This window comes from Dipodomys merriami, unplaced genomic scaffold (assembly GCF_024711535.1).
Source record: "Dipodomys merriami isolate MVZ:Mamm:240054 unplaced genomic scaffold, mDipMer1.0.p SCAF_34, whole genome shotgun sequence".
NCBI lineage: Eukaryota > Metazoa > Chordata > Mammalia > Rodentia > Heteromyidae > Dipodomys > Dipodomys merriami.
Window position 1 is genome coordinate 8,956,860 of NW_027204937.1, and position 25,515 is coordinate 8,982,374.

The window sequence follows — 25,515 nt, forward strand, 5'->3', positions numbered from 1 at the left end:
GTAATCAACTAACTTTAGTCCTTCACATCTATATTATAATTTTAGTTAATAATTTAGTAAAAGCCAAAATTGATGGTTCTAAACACAGTATGTGAAGAACAAAGTTAAAGAATACAAAGTACTCCAAAAATCGTTCTGTCCAGTACCATCTTTCAATATTACCACCAAACTTCTCTGAAAGAACTCTATAATAAAGGCTAATTGTAACAGGAAAGATGATGAGGAAAAAGCTCATTTATGAATTCTGATAATCTAGCTCTGAAACAGACATCATGTTTAAGTAGAAAACACAAAAATAAAAGAGAACTGTCATTGAAAATATTGCACAACTTCATGTTTCCTCCAAATTTGCTTTATATAATTGGATGAATATAAATTAATGAACAGAAACTTAAGCAAGATACATGTAACAATTTAACAGAACCTGATAAATGAAATTCTTTCAATTTTTTTTCAAACTCATCTTTAAGTCTTTCCATCATGGGGCTCATAGGGAAATTAGCATATGGACATTACAGTTGAATGCCAAATTAACTAATTATGACATCTTAAATTCTTCTATAATGCAATCATGAAGACCCTTCACACCACTTGTGTTTTGTATGTAGAAAAGTGTTAGAATCACAAATTCAACTCAAAAAAAATAATAAGAAATATTTGACTTGTTATCTGGAGACTGATTCTCCTTTCAATAATGATTTTTAGTTGTAACATCACTGAGCTGAACAAATAAGTCACCTTTTGAGAACATAAGGAAAAATAAACACATGCAAAATGGATAAAACACACTACTACATCTTTACTAGGCCATCTCTACTTCTAATACTTCAGAAACTTAGAGATTTAGCGTACTCTTACATTAAATGCAAGAAAAAATAAAGGAGAAATTCCTTTTTTGAGATCACAACTATGAAGTCATGTGGTTATACAAATTCTGCATTTGTGTGCAAAACATTAAACACATTTACCTTTGTTCTTGTCAGTCACCTAGGACTTAACATAACTTTCCAAGAAACAGACACAGAGATGTGTTTGTATGACTTCAATAACCTCAGCACTACAGTAATGAGAGATGCAGTATCCTTTTGCTATGTTTCAAGACTATAGGGAAGGAAGTCACAGGAAAGAGAATCAAATTGTTACAACTAAGAAACTACTTCTTGTTAAGTTTCACCATGGTGCCACTTTCATTTTTACATAGCATGGTGGCATAATTCAAGCTCAATAAATCAGAAATCTTAATATTTAAAATTTACCTTGACTTTCAATTATCACCATATTAACAACCAAAAGAATTAGATAGAACATATAGAAAGGGTAATATTAAACCCACTTTGCTAGAGTTGGTTTCTTGACACATTAACTCATTTTTAATAGAAAAGGGATAGTGCATCTCAGTTTGCTTACAAGCTAGGAGATCACTTTGATTTCTGCATTTCCTAACTGCAAACAGAATATAGCACTTACAACAGGTTATAAATAAACTGGTTTTCAAGCATAGAGCCAGCCCCAACGATAATAATACACTATTTTTAAAGACCTAAGGCAATGAATTCCATTTCCAATGGAAAAAAAGAACTGTGCAAACAAGCTTAAAACTACTTTTTTTTTTGTGCCAGTGTTATAAAATGTAGCTTTTAATAAAACCTTGACCCAAATGCCAGTAACTTCAGAAAAGAATCTGGGTAGAGGGAAGAAGAAAGTTATTTCATTTAGGAAAAATAGCCACTATCTTTTTCCTAATCTTCAACACACACAATTTAAACATATACAGATGCTTTAACACTTTACACAATTCCTATGTACTGGAGCAATAACAAGATCTAAATACAATTATATTTTTAAACACTGGGTCAAGGCTTTACATAAAAATACCATCCTACTTTTTCCTGCTAAGTTTCTAAAATATCACATACTTTCCTCAACATCTGCAGCCATCCAGGAATTTTTAGGAAATTTTTGTGCATGATCTTAATTCCTAATCCCTGGCTCTTTGGGCTCAGTGACAAAAGATCAAAACCACCAAAAATGATGGTTCACTTGAAGTCAGACGAGAGACCCTGGCTCAATTAGTCTCATAGGATGAAAGCAGTGCTGCATCAACTGGCTCCATGCAGGAGGGGCATGTGAAGGATCTCATCAACCAGTCATCTATACAGTCCAGATGATAGATGTGCATGCACGGCAGAAATCGAATTGGGTCCCCATAAACAAAGTCCATCATACAGATCACACACCTGTGGAAGTGAAGGAGAGATATCAGAAGGCATTTTCAGATGAGTGCTCATTTAGAATATTCTTTTAAATCCCACTACAAAAGACACTATTAACCTGAACAATATATTAAAATGGTTTGCCTGTCACCTCACTTCCCAAGCATGCAAATGAATTTTTCCTAATCAGTGTCAACCCAGCCATATTCTCTTATTTTGATCTCCTGAAAATTTATAGGGTTTAAGAGAAAATTTATAGGATTTAAGAACAATCAACAGAGGAAAAAGAAACAGTACACTTTAGGTAGGGATCAAGTCTGCTGCTATGCTTACAAAACTACAAGGTATCTGTAGGAGAATGTGATGCTTAAAGGATCAATTTTGCTTCCTGCACTGTTTTGGGGATAATCCTAAAACTACAGAGAAAAAAGGATCATTAATTTCAGCCTACTTACCACTTACTACTTAATATATCATATTATATATAATATATAATAAATTAACTGTTTTGAGTTCACTGTACTTTTTCTACAGAAGCAACCCAAGTCTGCAGTTGTGCAAAAATCAGTGCTATAGACAGATTATGTTCTTAAATTGGAGCACTAAATGGTGCTCTAGCTCAAATAGGCTTACATTAACAGAGTAAATTAGATTATGTAGGTATTGGTGAGGCCAAACTCAATTTAAAAGAATGGCTGTCCCCACTGGAGTCTCACACAATGAGTCAACAAGAAATTTTTCCCACAAGAAAAATTTTAGCTTCATCAGTCTCAGCAAAACTATTTCACAAGAAAGACTTCTCTCATATTACTAAAAATTCCTTTACAATTAACGTAATGAAGTCTTCCTTTTCTTTTTCCTTCCTTCCTTCCTTCCTTCCTTCCTTCCTTCCTTCCTTCCTTCCTTCCTTCCTTTCCTTTCCTTTTCCCTCTCTCTCTTCTCCTTTTTTGTTGGATGTGGAGCTTGATCTCAGGGCCTAGGTGCTGTCCCCAAGCTTTTTGCTTAAGATTAGCACTCTACTACTTTGAGCTATAGAGCTACTTCCAATTTTCTATTGGTTAACTGGAGCTAAGAATCTCATGGACTTTCCTGCCTAGGCTGGCTTTAAACTGCAATCCTCAGGGGCTGGGAAGGTGGCTCAGTGGTAGAGCACTTGCCTTGCATGCTCAAGGTCCTGGGTTCGATTACTCAGCACCACATAAGAAAAAAGCTGGAAGTGGCGCTGTGGCTCAAGTGGTAGAGTGCTAGCCTTAAGCTGAAGGGCAGCGCTCAGGCCCAGAGTTCAGGCCCCACGACTGGACCCCAAAATAAAAAAAAAAAACAAAAAAAAACTGCAATCCTCAGATCTCAATCTCCTGAGTAGCTAGGATCATAGGAGTAAGCCACTGTAGCTTCTGGCCTAATTTACTTTGCAATTTACTACTGGCATTTTCTATCTCCTAAATAAGACAATGATGACTGTTTTGTGTATAAAGCTACAATGGAGGAGAAGAGGGTATATATTTTAGGACAAGATTCCTTGACTGTTATCTTCCAGTGTTTAGCTACTAACTCAAGGGTGTTAAGACTGAAATTTTTTTTTTTTTGGGTCCGGTCGTGGGGCCTGAACTCTGAACTCTGGGCCTGGGCGCTGTCCTTCAGCTCTTCAGCTCAAGGCTAGCGCTCTACCACTTGAACCACCTTCCCAGCCCCTTGCCAAAATATTTTCCAAAACATCAGTTGACAAAGCCACTAGAAATGTTAGTCTTAGCTCATACTGACTATGGTCCAACATATGGACTATATATCATGTGAAACCAATGTAGCAACTGTCATGGAAATGGACAAGGAGTATGTATAATGGTCAGAATTCAAGCCATCATATCTTTTTTTTTTTTTTTTGTAAGTAGTGGGGCTTGAACTCTGGGCCTGGGTGCTGTCCCTTCAGCTCTTCAGCTCAATGCTCTACCACTAGAGCCACAGTGCCACTTCCAGTTTTCTGGTGTTAACAGGGGATAAGGGACTCCTGGACTTTTCTGCCAGGCTGGCTTTGAACTGTGATTCTCAGGTCTCAGCCTCCTGAGTAGCTAGGTTTACAGGCATGAGCCACTGGTGCCTGGCTATTTCTCAGTATTTTTATATGAAAATTTCTCTATTGCTACATTTAAAGATTTTTCTTGCACTAAGGAAGAGTTCCACATAGTAAATGCCACAGACTTCCAAAGGTTATGAGGAAGAGCAATTTTTTTAAAGCCTATATCTGAAAATAGACATCTGAAATGTATAAATTAAAACTTACTCTCGGATCTTTTTCTCTGATCCATCTCTTCCAGGGTCATAAACTCCTTTAGGCAGATGCTGTATAAGGCCTATTCTTTGAGCTATCCTAATTTGTTCCTCTTCAGTCAGCTGAGTTGCTAGCCGAGTCTGGCTGGGTGTTGGATGATAGACTGGAACTGGAACTTGTTCCTAAACATTAAAAATGGGGAAAAAATTACTTTATTTCTGCCAGAGGTAGGAAAAAAAGAAGGCCCTGAGAAGAAGCTTAGTGCAGCAGTTATGATTGTTTCATTTTTCCTTAAGTATATAGCTTCTGAAATAAAACACACACACACACACATACACTTCACATTTTGAAATCTGCTCCCCCCCACTTTGCTTTGTCAGTATTGAGGTCTCAGAGTCCACTTCAGCTACTAGTCCTTTTTTTTTCCCCCACCTCTTTTTTTTTTCTTTCTTTTTTTCTTTTTCAGTTAAGGTCTTAAGGCTGGCCCTAGATCTCTATCTTGCCCATTATCACCCTAAGGATTACATGTGTAACTACCACACCAAGTCAAAATTAGTACTTTATAATTAAAAAATTTCTTGGCAGGTGGGACTAAGGTTTGAACTCAGGTATACCTAGGAAGGGATCAACCATTTTAAGCCACATTCTAGCCTAACTTACTTTTAAAAGATTTAAATAGAGTTTTGCTTTAAAAAAAAAAAAAAAAAAGGCATGAAAGCTGGGTGCCGGTGGCTCACACCTATAATCCTATCTACTCAGGAGGCTGAGATCTGAGGATCGCGGTTCAAAGCCAGCCCAGGCAGGAAAGACCGTGAGACTCCTATCTTCAATAAACCACTAGAAAACCGGAAGTGGCGCTGTGGCTCAAGTGGTAGAGTGCTCGCCTTGAGCTGAAGAGGTGAGGGACAGCACCCAAGCCCAGAGTTCAAGCCCCGCGACCAAAAAAAAAAAAAAAGGCATGAAGTGTTGAGTATTTCCACACGAAGGTCCTATAATCCAGATACAGCCAGCCATGCCTTATGATACACTAATAGATAAATCAATATGAATAGGTCACTGGTAATCAAACATCTGGACTATCTGAACTCAATAATTCTCTAACCTGCACTGTAGCTGATTTTAGTATACCAATATTTATAGTAGAATTGGCCATTATACACTTTTCTTTCCATATAGATGATAACCTCAATCTCTTCAAGGTTTTATTCTTAGTAGTAGCCAAATATCTAATGCAAAGAAGTCCCACGAATTAGAGCAGAAAGACTCTGCCAGGTGCTGGTAGCCTGTAATCTAGCTACTTGGAAGCCTGAGATCTAAGGATCACAGTTCAAAGCTAGCCTAGGCAGGAAAGTCCATGAGATTCTTATCTTTAATAAACTACTCAGAAAAAGCCAGAAGTGGTGCTGTGGCTCAAGTGGTAGCGTGCTTGCCTTGAGAAAAGGAATCTCAAGGACAGTGCCCAGGCCCTGAGTTAAGCCTAGGACCAGCACATGTTCACACACACACACACACACACACACACACACACACACACACACACACACACACACACACACACACACACACACACACACACACACACACAATCTCTTATTAGCTATTTGACTTTGGCCAAGCTACTTTATAAGTCTCTGTATTACAATATATCAATTTATGAAAATCAAAATGTACTAAGTTGCTAATATATGCTATCTTTCAAGAGTGTGTTTGATTAAACTACAGATTATTACTAGCAAGAAGATAGGCCAAAACCCACTAGTGGATTAGCTATTCCTGAATGGAAAGGGGTGTGTGTGTGTGTGTGTGTGTGTGTGTGTGTGTGTGTGTGTGTGTGTGTGTGTGTGTGTGTGTGTGTGTGTGTGTGTGTGTGTGTGTGTGTGTGTGTGTGTGTGTGTGCGTGTGTGCGCGTGTGTGTGCGCGTGTGTGTGCGCGTGTGTGTGCATGTGTGTGCATGTGTGTGCATGTGTGTATATATGCTATACTCACTCATCTCTACAACTATGAATGAAAGTATTACATCTTGTGTTAGGCCAAAACAGTGATTATATGTGTATGTGCATGTGTGTATGCTTTAATGATGTTAAGGATCAAACCCTAGGCCCTACTATTGAGTCATGCCTTCAGTTCTGACTTTTTTTCTTAAATAAACATCTTTTCTCAACCACCAGAATTAGGTCAGGGGTTGTCTATTTTGCTCACCAATATCTACTCAGCACAGTATCTGGCATATAGTTAGGATTCAACTTTACTAAATAATGGAATGATGCATATCGAAGTACACATATTCATGTCATATATCAGAACTTCATAAACCTGCTATGAAAAAGTTGTTAACAATTTAAGCCAGAAGAAAGCCTGACATGAATTACTACAAATATTCCTCCTCCCAGTGACAATAACTTGATGCCTCTTTCAAATTTCTGCTTACTCATACCATAGGAACTTTAGTAGAACAAAAACCCATAAGCCAAGTGTGATAGCTCATATAATAACCCTAGCTATTTGAGAGGCAGAAATCAGGAGGATACCTAACTATGTGCCAAATACTGTGAAAAACTTGACTGGAAGTATAGCAGAAAGAACACATTTTATGAAATTTCAGCAGTGGCACTTAAATAAATATTATGACTTCAGGCCTGTTACTTCATATTCCTCATCACCAAGAAATGGAAAGAATATCTATCTTTATTTTTTTGTCGGTTGTGGGCCTGGGTACTATTCCTCAGCTCTTCAGCTCAAGGCTAGTGTTCTACCACTTAAGTCACAGTGCCACTTCCGGCTTCTTTTTTTCTTCTGTTTATATGGTGCTGAGGAATGCATGCGAGACAAGCACTCTACCACTGAGCCACCTTCCCAGCCTGAATATCTATCTTTAAAGAGTGTCATAAGCAATACTAAAATAAAGTACTTAAAAGTATGGTAAGTGCTCAATATCTGGGCCCTCCTATAATGACATCCCTAGTAGACAACTCATCCTTCATTCCTGACTTCCTCCCTTCCCTTTATTCATCATCCATAATCTTATCTAACTACCTTATTTCAATTTTTTCAAACAAATTTAACAATTATCTGAATGCATTCATCTTTAGTACTCTAAGTCTACATTCAAAAAAATAAAAGTGAATTCAAAGAAATGAATTTTCTCTAAAGGAATTTAAATTAAAATGTGCATTATGGAAAACTGTAGCATCATATAAGAGGATACATTATAAAAAGAACAAAAGAGGCTGGGAAGGTGGCTCAGTGGTAGAGCGCTTGCCTTGCAAGCCTGAGGCCCTGGGTTCGATTCCTCAGCACCATATAAGCAAAAAGAAAAAAGCCTGAGGTGGTGCTGTGGCTCAAGTGGTAGAGTGCTAGCCTTGAGCTGAAGAGCTGAGGGACAGAGACCTGGCCCAGAGTTCAGGCCCCAGGACCGGAACCCCCCCCCCAAAAAAAAAAGAACAAAAGATTATGTTGAAGCAGAGAAAGGGGAAATGAAAGGTATATACACAAATACACATGCACACACACAAAAACAAAACCCCAAATCCAAGGATTAACCTTATGAAACAAATCTCTAAAACACTCCACCTGTTTGTTAATATATAATAAAGCAACTATAAAATGATAAATATTGTTATGGATTACTGGACCCTAATCTCATAGAGTTAATGAGAAAGAAACAGATGAACATGCAACTTTTTAGGCACTGCACTAAAAAGTTGGATTCAATTTAGGGAATATGATACAAGTTCAGAAACTAAAACAATGCAGGGGGAAGTGCCTAAATAATGTGCTGAGGCTGGAAATAATACAAGTCTGGTTTGTGGTGAAGGAAAAATAAAGTCACCACTAAAGAATGCAGCTTGTCACTAAAAGCTGTATCTTTCTGTCCACTAAGAAGTAAGAAATAAGAGCCGGCTCTTAATTTTTTCCCTTATAGCCTTATAAGCTGCTGCTGGTACCACCCCTTCTTCCAGCTACAGTCTCCTACTGGGAATGTTTTCTCTGGATTTTGCCAGACTTACACTTAAGGCCATAAAAAGGAAGATTTGGAATAGTATCAATGTATATTTTAGTTCTGATGTTTCATTAATCTTGACCATAACAGAAGGAAAAAATACAATAACAAACCAAAGGCTAGCATTTATATGTAGTTTGTGAACAATTCAATTACACACACAAAGAAAACCCAGCATTACATCTATGATACTAATAAAGGTCTCAGCCTACATGTTTGAAAAAGAGCAATGGTTCCAGGGAAAAAGACTGAAGTTTTGTTTTGTTTTAAAGGTATCTAAATTGGTCTCTTTTGTATATAGGTTGTATAGTATCCTAACTGGGGGAGGCATTATCACTACAGGCATACAACATGAGCAAGTCATTAGATAACATTACTCAAAAATTATTCATTTTTTCAAACTTTTATGACAGCAAACATTAAGGTCACTTTGTGAGTATAAGTACCAATTATCATCTTTACTAAATAGTCAACCACTCCAGATATTATTTTATGTAAGGAGATATAGTACAACTAAAACAAGTAAGACCTCGGTCCTTATAAAGCTTAAATCCTCTTTAGTAGGGAGATACAAGGCACAAATGATAACCTTACTCATACCTCCTATTAACTGCTCATTGCAAGACAACCTCTGGAGAGGCTTACATTCAAGTGGACCCGGAAGCTAGCCAGTGGCTTGTACTTTCTGGCTGATAAAAATGAGTTAACCAATCAGACTATTCAGGAAATAAATAGGAAAACCAAATTAACTGATCTCAAAAGCCACAGAGCTGACAATAGAAGGCATCATGTATAACTTAAGATTATAAAGATACTCATGGGATCAAGGCAGATTAGAAATGGAGGGCAAAGCAAACATTAGGAGAACCCACAAATGAAAAACTGTTAAGCCCCTAAGAGGCACAGGAGAGCAACTTTCTTGTTCTTGGCAGCTTTCTGACTCAAAGCCACGTATATCATTAAAATAAACTTTTTCTAAGATAATTTTGCCTAAAACATGAGATTCCTAAGTAATACTACTTTTTGCTTCCCTCAGTTAGGATATATTTTCTATCCTATCCTGCATACTGGTTTTCTACTGGTGCTAGAAAAGCCATTAGTTTGGACTAGGTTCTTTTTTTTGGGGGGGGGGAAGGGTCCGGTTGTGGGGCCTGAATTCTGGGCCTGGGCGCTGTCCCTCAGCTCTTCAAGGCTAGCCAGATCTACCACTTGAGCTAAAGCACCACTTCCGGCTTTTTTCTTTTCGCTTATGTGGTGCTGAGGAATCGAACACAGGGCCTCAGGCATGCAAGGCAAGTGCTCTACCACTGAGCCACCTTCCCAGCCCCTGGACTAGGTTCTTGCAATAGGCTCAAAAGAACAAACCAAAACGCAATGATTTGTGCTCATTTCATGCCACCAAAACAAAACTAAGTATCTCACCTGCTAGGAAATCAGGGGAAAGATAATGTCCAAATCATAGTGCCAGCACATTAGTCCCCTTTGTTTTAATTCTTACAAAGAAATTAAATAACTAAAAACTTAAAAGTAACTTGAGGCTATGTTTTCCTATTACTGTTTTTTTTTTGTTCCCACCTAACAAAATGCAGTTCTGTTACTGTCCAGAGGGAATTCTCATTCTATTTTACAGAATGAAAGCTCCTCCAATTCAGATTTACAAATAAAAGCCAATTCGAATGATAAATAGGCTGCAATTTTGTCTTTTGACACAAAGAATTATCTGACCTTGGTGCAAATTTTCACTGTCTGCAGTTCAATAGTTATTCCTCTGCATGTGTTATTGAAATAATCATAAGAGCCTCCTCATTTTTATTATTTTTTAATTTTTTATTTTTTTGGTTGGTCATGGGCCTGGGCGCTGTCCCTGCGCTCTTCAGCTCAAGGCGAGCACTTTACCTCTTGAGCCACATCGCCACTTCCGGTTTTCTAGTGGTTTACTGGAGATCAGAGTCTCATGAACTTTTCTGCCCAGGCTGTCTTTGAACCCTGATCCTCAGATCTCAGCCTCCTGAGTAGCTAGGATTACAGGTGTAAGTGACTGGTACCTGGTACCTCCTCATTTTAAGCAACACACACACACATACACACAGAGGGTATTTTGTTTAGCAGTGCTAGTAGTTAAACCCAGGGCCTTTCCTATAATAGCACTGAGCTATACCTCCAGCTCTTAAGTAAACATTTTTTAAAAAGTAAGACTAATACCACCATTAAAAATTATTTCTTCCACAAATGGATATTTTATTGTAACAATGCTGCAAATAGGAGTAGTTCTTGGATTTTAACAATTTGAGTTAAATGTGAAGTCAGACCATTAAATGTACTTATTTAAAATGTATATTTTTATTTTTAAAAAAGGTTTTTAAAAGCACACTCATTCAGAAAATACAAAATCACTATATGGCAAAAGGTGCACACTAATGTTAATAATACCTCTGAGGTAATCCCATATACTTCACCAATTTAAAACACAATTTGGTGGGTTTTCTATGTTCACAGAATTATACAACCATTACCAGTCAACTTTTAAGCAGTTTCATGACACCCCTCCCCCAAATCCTGTATCTATTACCAGTAACTCCTCAATTTCACCTCTCTCCAAATACTCTAACCCTAGGAAACACTGATCTCCCTTCTGCCTTTATAGATTTGCCCATTCTGGACATTTCTATAGGTGGAATCTTTCTAATACGTGGTCTTTAGTGGCTGGCCTTTTAACTTAGCATGCTTACAAAGTTAACTCAGACTCTAGCATGGAGAACCACACTCCTTTTTTTACTACTAAATATCCTATCACATGACTTATCACATTTTATATGGTCATTAATGGGAATTTATGTTGTTTCTACTTTGGGGTTCTTTTTTTTTGGGGGGGGTGTCCGGTCATGGGGCCTGAACTCTGGGCCTGGGCGCTGTCCCTCAGTTCTTCAGCTCAAGGCTAGCACTCTGCCACTTGAGCCACAGCGCCACTTCCGGCTTTTTTCTTTTTGCTTATGTGGAATCGAACCCAGGGCCTTATGCATGCACGGCAAGCACTCTACCACTGAGCTACCTTCCCAGCCCCTACGTTGGGGTTCTTATGAGTACTAAAAATTCACTTTACAAGCTCTTGTATAGATGTTTCATTTCTTTTGAGCATATACCTAGGAATGAAATATGATTCAACATCTTGAACAACAGCCAAACCACTAGTAGCTCCTCCTTCCCCATCACAAGTTGACAACCCAAAATATCTTCAGGGCTGGGGTATGAAGCTCAGTGAGAGTGGGCAGATTTATATGAGGGACCTTGGATTAGATCCCAAGAAATACAGCATGCACCTAAAACATTCCTACTTGGAAGAGTGTGGAGGAGGAGAGATAGAGAGCCCTGGACTGAGTGGCTCACTGGAAAATCCTTGCCTAGCATGTGCAAGGCAGTTGAGTGAACCTCAGTGCCACAGTTAACAGGGGGGTGGGAGTGTTGAGTTAAGGAAAGTGTGAAATTCTCAAACATGCTAAACCATGGCTAAAACTTGAAAGGATGCTAAAAGAAAGAGCCAGTGACAAATGTGCAGTTAGTAAATGTATGTAAATTGTTCAGAACAGGCAAATCTAGAGAGAAAGTCGATTTTGGATGCTTAGGGTTTGAAGAATGGGTATGGAATGGTTGGGTTTTATCTGAGCTGATGAAAATATTCAAAACCTAACATGATTGCTACATGGCTCTAAATATACTAAAACTCACTGAATTATGGATTCTGAATTTGTGAAAACTTAAAAAATAAATATGGTAACAAATACATGCAAGGTACCAATTATAATTTAGCCCCTATATATTTTAGTTGTAAACATGCTATGTACCATATAAACAGTATGTGGTTTCATATATGTATATCATATATATTTTATATATAAAATATATATTTATCATTTATTATATATCATCTTTTTAGGTGCTATGACATACTTAAATCAAGTAGATGTAAATATTAAATAGTATGTTGGCACATTATAAAACAAAACTACCACCTATGTTTAATGCATTAAATGGTCTTGTTATTTAAACTAGTAAAAGTGAAAATAAGTGAAAGAGTCAAGCACGTTTGCAAGTACACTGAGGATATAGGAAATTTATAGTTACATTCTGTACTTAACACCCTTTCCCACGTTTCCCTTCCCTTATTTTCTAAATGTTACACAGAAAACATTTACATTGTTTTTGTTTGTTTGTTTGTCAGTCAGTTGTGGGGCTTGACCTCTGGGCCTGAGCACTGTACCTCAGCTCTTCAGCTCAAGGTGAGCGCTCTACTGCTTGAGCTACAGCGCCACTTCCATTTTTCTAGTGGTTTATTGGAGATAAGAGTCTCATGGACTTTCCTGCCTGGGCTGGCTTTGAACCCTGATACTCAGATCTCAGCCTCCTGAATAGCTAGGATTACAGGCGTGAGCCACTGGCACCTGGCTAAACATTTACATTGTTTTTATTATTAAAATACAATTCACTTTAAGCTCCTAAGAGCTTAAAATTTGGGGAAAAGATTACACAAAAACAATATCCAAAGGCCAACAAACATGAAAACATTTTCACTGGCACTGGAGAATGAAAACTAAAGTCACAAGGAAATACCTACTAGCATGTCCAAAATAACACACTTACTGTATAGCATAGTGGACTACAATTTATAATAATAGACTGTGTACAGTAGATCTCTCATATTTACTGTTAGGAGTAGAAAACTGATGAAATCACACTGGAAAATTATCTGGCAACTTTAAATAAAATGGATTGAAAGAGAAGACAGAAATGGACAGTTGTTAATCTGTATAACATCTGTTACATGTTACACAGAGATGGAATCTTACTGACATGAATCTTCTACATGGTAGGAACCTGGATAGTCCAACAATTCTGTTAATTTTACTTTTGAAGATTTCTGTACTAAAATGTTGAGGGAAAAACTAAACATATGCCTGCTTGGTTTTTCACTAATTATACTCCTGGATATACACAATCAGAATAAACAGGTACTTACGTAAAATGTTCACAGATTTATGTTGCCAAAAACGGATGTAATTCAAGTACATATTAGAAGACGAAGAAGAAGAAAATGTGGTCTAGTACTACAACTAAATTCTGCGTAAATGGGGCTGGGAAAGTGGCTCAGTGGTAAAGTACTTGCCTTGAATGCATGAGGCCCTGGGCTTGATTCCTCAGTACCACATAAGAAGAAAAAGCCAGAGTGGCACTGTGGCTCAAATGGTAGAGTTGCTAGCCTTGAGCTGAAGAGCTCAGGGACAGCTCCCAGGCCCAGAGTTCAGGCCCCATGACTGGCAATAAATAAACAAACAAATATATAACTAAAAATAAATCTGCATAAACATGGAAAAATGATTGCCATTATAAATTTCAAAAACAATATGAAAAGTATTCCACTGAATTTGAAGAAAGGGTACTTACTGTTGGGAGAGGGTGGTGAAGAAATGGGGGTGGGGGTGGAAGTAGCTATGTCATAGAAGTGGCTTTATAAGCCAGGCACTGAGGGCTCACGCCTGTAATTCTAGCTACTCAGTAGGAGGCTGAGATATGAGGACATGGTATGAAGACAGCTTGGACAGGAATGTCTGTAAGACGCTTATCTCTATTTAAGCACCCAAAAAAGCCAAGAAATAGAACTATGGCTGAAATGGTAGAGCACCAGTCTTGAGCAAAAAAGCTCAGAGACAGCATCCAGGCCCTGAGTTCAAGACCTAGAACAGGCACATACAGGCACACACACACAGAAAGAGGAAAAAAAGTGGCTTTATAGCAAAGGTTCACTGAGCTATAGTTATACTTAATTTTTTTTATTGTATTGAAGTTACAGTTTAAAAGTTTATGCACAGAAAAACATATCTTATATAATTTACAACTCCCTAGACTTTGTGTGTTAGTCTGTGTGTATGTGTGTGCATGCTGGCCCTGGGGCTTGAACTCAGGGCTTGGGCACTATCTCTGAGAGCTTTTTTGCTCAAGGCTACCACTCTACCACCTGAATCACACAGCTCTCCTGCTGGCTTTGTTGCTGTTGGCTAACTGGAGGTAAGAGTCTCACTGACTTTCTTACCCAGGCTGTCTTTGAACCTTGGTCCTCAGATCTCAGCCTCCTGAATAGCCAAATAGCTAGGAGTACAGGTGTGAGCCACAGGTGCCCAGCAGATTCAGAAAGTTTTAATAAGCTTTGAAATATATTTGGAAGAATACTTTACTCATTACTAGAGACTTCAGTTACCTTACTGTATGCTTCTGAATTAAATAACAAGATAATTACTTATTTGGCCCCTGGGAGCACACTCTAGGTTGGCTAGTTAATTAAAAAATGGGTAGGTAGGTATATATGTATTCTTATGAAATTTAATCTTAAGTATTTTTAAGTCAAAAAAAGAAACTCTCTTAAGAGTTCAAAACATACCATATGGCCAAATAGATTTTTTTTTTAATCAATGTCTGACAAGATTTCCTAGGAAAAGAAAAGGTTTACCACTTTACTTTCCAAGCTCATGTAGTAGTTTCTTGTTTAAAAATGAATTTGGTTGCCAGGCACCAGTGGCTCATGCCTGGAATCCTAGCTACTCAGGTGGCTGAGATCTGAGGATCACGGTTCAAATCCAGCCCAGGCAGAAACATCCATGAGACTCTTATCTCCAATTAACCACCAGAAAGCCAGAATGGGTGCTGTGGCTCAAGCAGTAGAGTGCTAGCTTAACCTGAAGGGCTCAGGAACAGCACCTAGGCCCAGAGTTCAAGACCCACAACTGACAAAAAAAACCAAACCAAACCAAAACAAAACAAAAAAACAACCTTATCTTTAAGTCAATTCCTTCTTTTACTCATTATTTCCATTGAGATTTGTATCACTGACATACTTTTACTTTTATTTAGATCACAACTGCAAAAAGTCCAAATTCTGAGCATATTAAAAATACCATATTTACTAATTTATTATTTGTTGTCACTGATAAGGGATCTATTTTGAGACTTCTTGTAGCCTATTTTCCTACTTTAAAATATATACAGCATTGGCCGGGTGCTGGTGGCTCATGCCTGTAATCCTTGTTACTTAGGAGGTGAGATCTGAGGATCGCAGTTCAAAACCAGCCTGGGCAGGAAGGTCTGTGTTATCTTCAAATAACCACCAGAAAACCAGAAGTGGTGCTGTAGCTGAAGTGGTAGAGCACTTGCATTGAGCTGAAGAGCACAGGGGCAACACCCAAGCCCAGAGTTCAAACCCCACGACCGATAAAGAAAAAAGAAAAAGAAAAAATATATATGTATATATACATACACACACACAACATGGGGCTGGGAATGTGGCTTAATGGTAAAGTGCTTGCCTAGTGTGCATGAAACCCTGGGTTTGATTCCCCAGGACCACATAAATAGAAAAAGCTGCATGTGGCTCAAGTGGCAGAGCACTAGCTATCTTTGAACAAAAGAAGCTCAGGGACAGTGCCCAGCCCCTGAGTTCAAGCCATAGGACTGGCAATAATAATAATAATAACAACAACAACAATAAAATATATACAACATTTACCACTTTATCCACAGCCTGGTTTAATTTTCATTTAATTTGTGTGGTACCAAGGAATAGAACCCAGAGCCTCATGCATACTAGGCAAGCACTCTAACTGTGCCTGTATATCAACAATAAATTTTTTAAAAATATAAATTTCAGCAGGCTTACGCCTGTAATCCTAGCTACTCAGGAGGCTGAGATCGGAGGATCGTAGTTCAAAACCAGCCCGGGCAGCAAAGTCTGTGACACTCTTATCTCTAATAAACCACCAGAAAACCGGCAGTGGCACTGTGGCTCAAGTGGTAGAGCACTAGCCTTGAGCTGAATTGCTTAGGGACAGCACCCAGGCCCAGAGTTCAAGCCCCATGACCAAAATAAATAAATAAATTTATCTAATTCTGATTCTATGCACACAAATATATAATACACACATACACATACACACACAACCTCCAAACACTCCTCATTTCAAGAATTCTCTTGCTGAGGGCTGGGAAGGTGGCTCAGTGGTAGAGCGCTTGCCTTGCATGCATGAGGCCCTGGGTTCGATTCCACAGCACCACAGAAGCAAAAAGAAAAAAGCCGGAAGTGGCGCTGTGGCTCAAGTGGTAGAGTGCTAGCCTTGAGCTAAAGAGCTGAGGGACAGCGCCCAGGCCCAGAGTTCAGGCTCCATGACCGGACCCAAAAAAAAAAAAAAAAGAATTGTCTTGCTGAAACAGTAAAGACATGTACATAAGTTTTTTTTAACAAAAAGTTACAGACTCATTCTACATGTAACAATTTCCCCATTAACAAACAGAATAAAATGAATCCCTGAGATAAAAAGCCTCATCTTACCTCAAGTAATTATACTAAGAACTTTATTAAGATCTATAAATTCTTCAAAAGAGGTGCTTGCTACTTTGTGTCACCTAAAATGCTCTAAAGAAATTCTAGTTCTCAGATCTTATGTACAAAGTAACTCATTGCTCCTATACTCTCATGTTACCCTATAATTAGCTCTAGAATTAAACTGTTGACACTGGCTGTGTTACTCTTAAAGGTGAATACATTTGTGCTGAAAAAGAATCAGCTTATGCTTGTAATTCCAACCCTCATGAGATACAGACAGAAGAATTGCCTACATCTGCCTATACTACATAGTAAGTTGAGGGAGGGTAGAGGGGAGGGGAGTGGGGGGGAAGAGAGGTAAAGAAGAAAAGGAAGGAACAAAGGGCAGAATGGAAGTACCGAAAGCAGGCAGGCAAGTAGGCAGGCTGGGGATACAGCTTAGTGGTGGTACAGTGTTTGCACAGCATATGTGAGGCCCTGAGTTTGACCCCCAGTACCATGAATACAAGTGAAAAGAGAAGTTTATGTTGCAGAGATTAGAATTCATGGACTCAAGCAGCATATGAACTATAGCTTGATCACTAGAATTTAGACTACAGATGTTTTTCTGAGAAAAGGGATACAATATGACAGAGGCAGAGCCAGGAGAGCAGAAGTTATATATAGCCCACTGTTCAGTTTAATAGAGTCTTAAGTAGTATAAAGGACAGTTCAGGACTACAAATGGTTGGGGGGAAAAGTATATAAAGAGTCACACTGTAGGGCTGAGAAGGTGGCTCAGTGGTAGAACGCTTGCCTTGCATGCATGAGGCCCTAGATTCGATTCCCCAACACCACATAAGCAGAAAAAGCCAGAAATAGTGCTGTGGCTCAAGCGGTAGAACACTAGCCTTGAGCTAAAGAGCTGAGGGACAGTGCTCAGGCCCAGAGTTCAGGCCCCACGACTGACATAAATAAATAAATAAACAGAGTCTCATTGTAATTCTGAATACTTAGCTATAATGGTTAGTCATGAAGAATCATTAAGGATTAAGAGGCAAGGGATTTGATTTGGGACAGAATTTACCTAGCATCATGGAATGGAATGGAATGGAATGGAATGGGGAGAGGAAACATCAATTAAGTTATTGTTGTAGGAAGTAATGAAGACCTCAATTATGGTGATGGCAGTCCAAGAGGAAATCAGTTCTAAGCTAGTCAATCATCTAATATTTACTCAGTGTTACAATATATACAGTACTTCATGAAAGTTAGACTGTTTGTGACTAAGTATCACTATCTCACAATACTATGAAATTTGTGAAATTTATGTAATCACTTAATCACAATTTTTTTAAAAAGCTCATGAAAAAGAAAAAAATATATATATATATACAGTACTACTGTACTAATCTGAGAATTTTTTTTTGGGGGGGGGTGCTAGTCCTGGGGCCTGAACTCAGGGCCTGAGTACTGTGCCTGAGCTTTTGTGCTCAAGTCTAGCACTCTATTACTTAAGCCACAGGTCTACTTCCAGCTTTCTGGTGGTTAACTGGAGTTAAGAGTCTCAAAGACAGCCGGACGTCAGTGGCTCACTGTAATCCTAGCTACTCTGGAGGCTGAGATCTGGGGATTGAGGTTCAAAGCCAGCCTGCTCAGGAAAGTCCACGAGACTCTTATCTCCAACAAACCACCAGAAAACTGGAAGTGGTACTGTGGCTCAAGCAGCAGAGCACTGGCCTTGAGCCGAAGAGCACAGGGACAGTGCCCAAGCCCAGAGTTCAAGCCCCATGACCAACAACAACAACAAAAAAAGAGTCTCAAAGACTTCAGTCTGGGTTGGCTTTGAACTGTAATCCTCAGATCTTAGCCTCCTAAATAGCTAGGATTACAGTGGGAGCCAATGGCTGCTGGTAGCAAGCTTTATATATTCAGGGATAATTTAAAATAGTACAGTATGTTTCTTGTTGGTGAAACAAGTTCCTTAAAACATAAAACTCACCTTTCCTTTTTCATTTTTTTATGTGTAAGTAGCTCAGCCAGAATCTGACAAAAAAAATCAGAACAAAACTTCTACTCATTAATTGATTTTCTTTTTTTTTTAAATTTTTAAAATAGGGCTGGGTAAGGTGGCTTGGTGGTAGAGTGCTTAGTGGTAGCATACACGAAGCCCTGGGTTCAATTCCTCAGTACCACACAAACAGAAAAGGCCGGAACTGGTGCTGTGGCTCAAGTGGTAGAGTTCTAGCCTTGAGCAAAAAAGAAGCTCAGGGACAGTACCCAGGCCTTGTGTTCAAGCCCCAAGACTGGCAAAATTATTTAAAATAAAAATATATTAAAAAGTACATATATATAATATGTACATATTTTTATATATATATATATATATATATATATATATATATATATATATATATATATCAGGCAGAAGAAATTTGGTAGTTTGTAAACTATAGATGCTCCTCAGTTTACAATGGGGCTAATCTCAATAAATCCTTATAAACTGAAAGTATTGTAGATTGATTTAATATATCTAACCAATCAAATACCACAGCTTAACAGCACAGTACCCTGTAGAGTATAAATTGTTTACCAGTGTGATTGCATGGGTGACTTGGAACTTTGGCATTCTACCTAGCATTCCTAGAGAATGTCATAACACATGACTAGTCCAGGAAAAGATTTTATAAAATAGCTTCTATTAAGTGTATAGTTTTCGTATATTATAAAGTTGAAAATGTAGCTGAACCATTGTAAGTCGAAGGCAGTCTATAACTACTGTAAAACTAAAGAGATATTAAGCTACTTATATATTTTCAGATAAAAATATTACAGTATTAAGCTCTTTTTTTTTTGCCAGTCATGGGGCCTGAACTCTGGGTCTGGGCACTGTCCCTCAGTTCTTCAGTTCAAGGCTAGTAGGCTAGTACTCTAGCCACAGCGCCACTTCCGTGTTTTGTTTTGTTTTTTCTGTTTATGTGGTGCCGAGGAATCAAACCCAGGGCCTCATGCATGCAAGGCAAGCACTCTACCACTGAGCCACCTTCCCAGCCCCATTAAGCTCTTTTAACAGAGTGCCACTCTCAAACTAACATATGACGATCAGGGCTCCTGAATGAGAGTGGTATGATAAGCTACCTGGCCCCCTTCTCTATTTGACCTCACTCTGCTTCCAAGTCTGCCTAAATGAGCAGATTGCCTTTGTATTTTTTCTAAACATCAGGAAAAGAGTTGAATAAAAGGTGTGCCAGATTTCTTCCAGCTCAAGAAAGGTCTTCAATCCTCTGAAAACTTTAAGGACAGGAATTCAGGTACTTTCCTACAAAATAAAATATCTTGTGCTAACATTTATTTTATCCACAATAATTGTTTTAAGTTGATTCTTATTTTTTTTTTTGGGGGGGGGGGTCCAGTCGTGGGGCCTGAACTCTGGGCCTGGGCGCTGTCCGTCAGCTCTTCAGCTCAAGGCTAGCACTCTACCACTTGAGCCACAGCGCCACTTCTGGCTTTTTTTTTTCTTTTTGCTTATGTGGTGCTGAGGAATCGAACCCAGGGCCTCATGCATACAAGGCAAGCGCTCTACCACTGAGCCATGTTCCCAGCCCAAGTTGATTCTTATACTTAATATTGACATTAGACTTTTTAGTAGTGTCTAGAAATATGTACAGTTCCATTTGAAATGTTTAACTATATCTCCTTTAAAATACATTAATTCACTTGAAAGAAGCAAATTCAACCCAATCACTACCTAGTGTTGTAGCTATTAGGGAAAAAGCATTTTGAACTCAGCATTTGAACTCAGGACTTTGCACTTACTAGGGCAGGCACTCTCATGTGAACCATGCCACTCACCTGCTTTAGCAACAAAAAAAAATTCTCTTTTCTAAATAAGGAGAGGACAATCAACATGAGATAATATACTCAAAAATGAAAATTCTAGAGGCTGGGAAGGTAGCTCAGTGGTAGAGTGCTTGCCTCCCATGCATGAAGCCCTGGGTTCGATTCCTCAGCATCACATAAACAGAAAAGGCTGCAAGTGGCACTGTGGCTCAAGTGGTAGAGAGCTAGCCTTGAGCTGAAGAGCTGAGGGACAGCGCCCAGGACTAGAGTTCTAGTCCTATGACTGACCAAACCAAACCAAACAAAAAAGAAAATTCTATGCAAAAGAAACAGAACAGAGATTTGAAGACATTCTAGGATATTGTATAGGTTGTAATTTTACATAAGATGCTAAAGAAAATTTAACAATGTGCCATTTTAGTAAAGATTTGAGGGGCTGGGAACGTGGCTCAGTGGTAAGAGTGCTTGCCTTGTATGCATGAGGCCCTGGGTTCGATTCACTCAGCACCACATAAGCAGAAAAACCTGAAGTGGCGCTGTGGCTCAAGTGGTAGAGTGCTAGCCTTGAGCTGAAGAGCTGAGGGACAGCGCCCAGGCCCAGAGTTCAGGCCTCATGACCAAAAAAAAAAAAAAAAAAAAAAAGATTTGAGGGTGATGATGGAGCTGAGTAGTAAAGTACTTGCCTAGCATGCATGAGGCTCTGGGTTTGAACCCTAGCACTGTATCCCTCCACAAAAAAAAATTTCTCCTAGCACTGAAGGAAAAAAAAAAGCTCACGTATAATCTCACTTTCTCAGAAGGTAGAGATACAAGAGGGTAACAGAGGTCTGAAGCCTGTTGGGCAGACACTGAAACACTAAAGTAAAAAGGGGGGGGCGGGGCGGGGGGGGGGGACTAGAGTATATCTCAAGCACAAAGTTTTGAGTTCCAGTCCCAATACAACAACAAAATAAGACCCTCAATGTACATCTTTTTTTTTTTTTTTAACCAGTCCTGGGGCTTTAACTCAGAGGCTAGGCACCGTCCCTGAGCTTCTTTTACTCTAGGCTAGCACACTATCACTTGAGCCATAGCACCCCTTCCGGCTTTTTCTGCTTATATGGTACTGAGGAATCAAACCCAGGGCTTCATGCATGCTAGGCAAGCACTCTACCACAAAGCCACGTTCCCAGCCCCTATATATCACTTTTATACCAATACTTTTTTTAAGCTTTGAATGAGGTGAGAGAGCCAGTCAGTCATGGTGAAATTGGGGAGTACTCCAGATGGTCCTAGTATATTTCAGAACACTGAGGAGCAGTGTTCTGAGGTCATTAAGGAAGTCAGTGAGGATAAAGGGAAGTCAGGAAGGAAATAGTGCCATGAGAACTGTATGTTAAGGTACAGATTACATAGGATTTGAGATGTTTTAAGGTCTCATAAATCCTGTACCATCTACATCTTTTATTAAACAAATGAAAGGTGAAGATGAAAGAAGGCAGATAAATTAGAAAACTAGGAACTCAGGAAAGATCATAATAGTTCAGGGCTTACTTTTCCAATTGATTTTGTTAGTTTGGAGCTTCAGATTAAATTCAGGACCTCACACATTCTAAGTATATGTTCTACCACTAAGTTATACTTAGGCCAAGACTTAACTTTCAAGCCAAAATAAACAAACAAATCCATCAGATCATGCCAACAGATTAAAAACACTAACTCTGCTTTACAGCACTTGACAGACATGTACATTATACAACATAAGCACAAATGTCATCATTTAATCCCTCACTATAGAAATAAAGCACACATTCCTTTACTTTTATCATCAGTATTCCCTTTCAAAGTCCTAAATGCAACTGAGTCAATTCCTTAAAGAAATAAGCTAATATTACTGCACCTCTGTTAATTATATACTAATTTTTGGGGAAAGTTACTTTGTCAACTAAAAATATCATAAATCATTTACTCTAGGTCTGGTGCATCTTATGTTACCTAAAATAAATTATTCCTAATTCTTATTTCCTTTAGTGGAAAGCTTTCTACAAAAGTTTTTATGATTCCATCTTTTAAATTAATTATTTTCTTATCAATATTCAGTCATCTACTTCAAGAGAGGGCAACCACAAGAAATTCCCACTGTCAAAAATAATACATTCTAGCCTGACTGGGATAGCTAAAGCTTGTAATATTAGCTACTTAGGAAGCAGTGATCTGAGGATCATAGCTCAAAGCTAGCCCAGGCAGGAAAGTCCATGCAACTCTGATCTGCAATTAACTACCAAAAAGCCAGAAATGGAGCTAGGCTGAAGTGGTAGCAAAAAAGCTCATAGTTAGCACCTAGGTCCTAAGTTCAAGCCCTATCCCCAGGACCAGCAAGGGGCTCCAGTGCTCAAGCACAGGCACACATGTGCATACGTGCACACGCACACACATACACATAACACCAAAAACCTCCCTTTCCATACAAGTGTTCACAATACCACAGGGGGAAAAATCATTATCAGCTGGTCTTTCTGAAAAGGACAGAGTTCCTCAAAACTCTAAAATTATCCTAAGGAGAGACAATAATAAGTCAAACATCCAATTTGTCTAGAAAAGGACTAGAGAAGATGGGATTTGGAAAACTTCATACTTCCAAAATATTTGTTCTGGAAACTAAAATAAGCACATTTGTTGTATAACATGCATAGGAGGGAGAAATTAAGTGAAATATACACACTTTACTTGCCTAATTCAAAGTTATCTGGAAAGATATCCAGATTTAGCTTGTATTAAGAGACCCCTAGTAACCATTTATACACCCTGGGAGATATGGGTGTGTAAATGCAGTAAGTATAGTTCTGAATTCAAATTAACTCATTTAATATTTTTGTGTTTTTATGTGCCAGATTATGCAAAACAGTGGGTACAGCTCTTGAGAACAAGGCTTCTATTCTTCATTATCTCATTTTTTGAATACCTACTATGAACCAGATGCCAGGGATATAAAAGCATATAGCAACAGGTTCTTACCTTCAGGCAGGTTATACTCGAGGGGAATACAAACCTCAAGGACGAAGCAAACATCTAACTAAACAAAAATATAACATTCAAGTGTGTAGGTACTGCTTATATAATTGTCTAAGATTCAGTGGGGGGATGCACACAGGAATTTAGGATGAGAGGGAGGGTAATGTTAGGACTTCAGACATAAGAGCTGAGTCCTTAAAGAGGATTAGTTGTTCACCTGGCCAACCTTGGGGTAAGAGTTCCTAGCAGAGAGAATTATGACAAGGGAAGCAAAAACAAAATGTGCGAAGACCTGACTGTTTTGTAGGCCTGGAATATAGGGTGTGAGAAAGGAGCCACCAGCTTCTTCATGCTACAATTAAGAATGGACTTTATTGATGTATAGGAAAGGCCCTGGAAGGGTTTTATTCAGAAAACTAGCATATGTGATCAGGTTTTTCTGGTATGAAGAGACACTGGTTTACACAGGAATAAGAAAACACTACATAATGATGTCACTGCATGAAACAACAAAGGAGAGACTGCCCAGTTAGAAAACTACAAACTCTTTTCGGAAAAAAAAAAAAAGTACTACAATTCAAAAGCCCTTCTAGGAAGTTTTAATTTAGAATTATTTGAAATTGAAAAAGCTGAGAAAAGAATTGTACATACATCACGGATTAAACATCTATTTACTTTGAATTTTTAAGCAATCTTAGCTCTTATTAATTCTGAAACATATCTGAAGTTACTGGCTGTTGTATAAAAAGCAACAAACTATTTAGGAGACTGTCTGATTAAAAAGAGAGCCACAAGTAACAGATGGTATTTCCCAAGTCAGGCTGAAAGGTTTCTAAAGTTCAAGATAATCAAGTTTTATTAAGTCAACTTATTTAAAAGTGTGTCATAGGGGTGGAGCAAGAGGAGGAGGAGTTAAATATTAATACATATATAAACAAGTAACTCTTAATGGTCTCTGGAACTAAAATCACCACTTGAAAATGTCTCCAGTAACAGGGATAGGTGAACACCTTACCAGATCCAATTAAGAAAGAAGGCGTGGGGGTGGGGGAGAAGGATCACACAAGAAAATACCTACCAAGCACCTTACCAAGAGTTCATAATCCAGATGGCATTGGAAATTATACAATTCAGACAGAATGGCAGGCAAAAATAATGTCACTCCCAAATTCGACATGCTGAACGCTCAGACACTGTCCGAGGGAACAGGAGCGCACCCCGATTCTTGAACTCAAGGACAGACAAGCACCATCCCCATACGATGCAGAGGGAGGGGGCAGAGGGGCAAGGCCAAGGAAGGGTCGTTCCTTCCTACTCTAGGAAAGACACCCAGAGACCCAGCGCGAAAGGGGTCAACGCCTCCCCAGGCTGGGCCTGGTCGAGTCCAGGGGCAGAGACGACCTAAAGCGCCCCCCGCCCACCCCACCCCGCCACGATCTTGGCCCGAGCAGTCTCTCTCTCTCTCCCCCAGCACCCACCACCCTCCCTCCACCGCCCCCCCCTACGCACCCACCCTCCCTCCCCTACCTGATATGGCGGCGGCGGCTCTTGATCCGGCTCCGTCCCCTCGCCGAAGCTGGCCCGGTCGGACTGAGACTCGTGCAGCAGGGAGATGTCATCCGAGGTGGGAGATTTGAGGCAGTTCCCCATCTTCCGGGGCTGGGGCGTGTGTGTGTGTGTGTGTGTGTGTGTGCGTGTGTGTGTGTACGTGTGCGTGTGTGAGAGAGATCTAGGGGAGGAGGAAAGCAGGGACGGGGGTCGTTCGCACGCTCCGCGGGCAGCCTCGGTCGACAAGGTGGGGTCGCCGGCAGGCCCGGGCTCAGGCAGCGGCCTCCCCGCCCCCCGGCGCCGCCGAGGGGCCGCT

At 39.3% G+C, this 25,515-nt stretch overlaps 1 protein-coding gene across 1 annotated transcript; it reads right to left on the reverse strand.

Annotated features, from left to right (window-relative positions):
* Window positions 1-336: 336 nt before the first annotated feature.
* On the reverse strand, window positions 337-25,506 carry Rnf11 (ring finger protein 11). Its single transcript, XM_069987260.1, has 3 exons — window positions 25,179-25,506; window positions 4,492-4,661; window positions 337-2,237 (listed from the first exon to the last, which is right to left on the reverse strand). The coding sequence occupies exons 1-3, from the start codon at window positions 25,299-25,301 to the stop codon at window positions 2,066-2,068; spliced, it is 465 nt and encodes a 154-aa protein (XP_069843361.1). The 5' UTR covers window positions 25,302-25,506; the 3' UTR covers window positions 337-2,065.
* Window positions 25,507-25,515: the final 9 nt, after the last annotated feature.

Coding starts and splice junctions, on each gene's coding strand:
- Rnf11 (XM_069987260.1), bottom strand. CDS start 25,301: ATGGGGAACTGCCTCAAATCTCCCACCTCGGATGACATCTCCCTGCTG. Junction 4,662..25,178: donor AGCCGCCGCCGCCATATCAG/GTAGGGGAGGGA, acceptor TTTAATGTTTAG/GAACAAGTTCCAGTTCCAGT. Junction 2,238..4,491: donor TCAGAGAAAAAGATCCGAGA/GTAAGTTTTAAT, acceptor TCACTTCCACAG/GTGTGTGATCTGTATGATGG.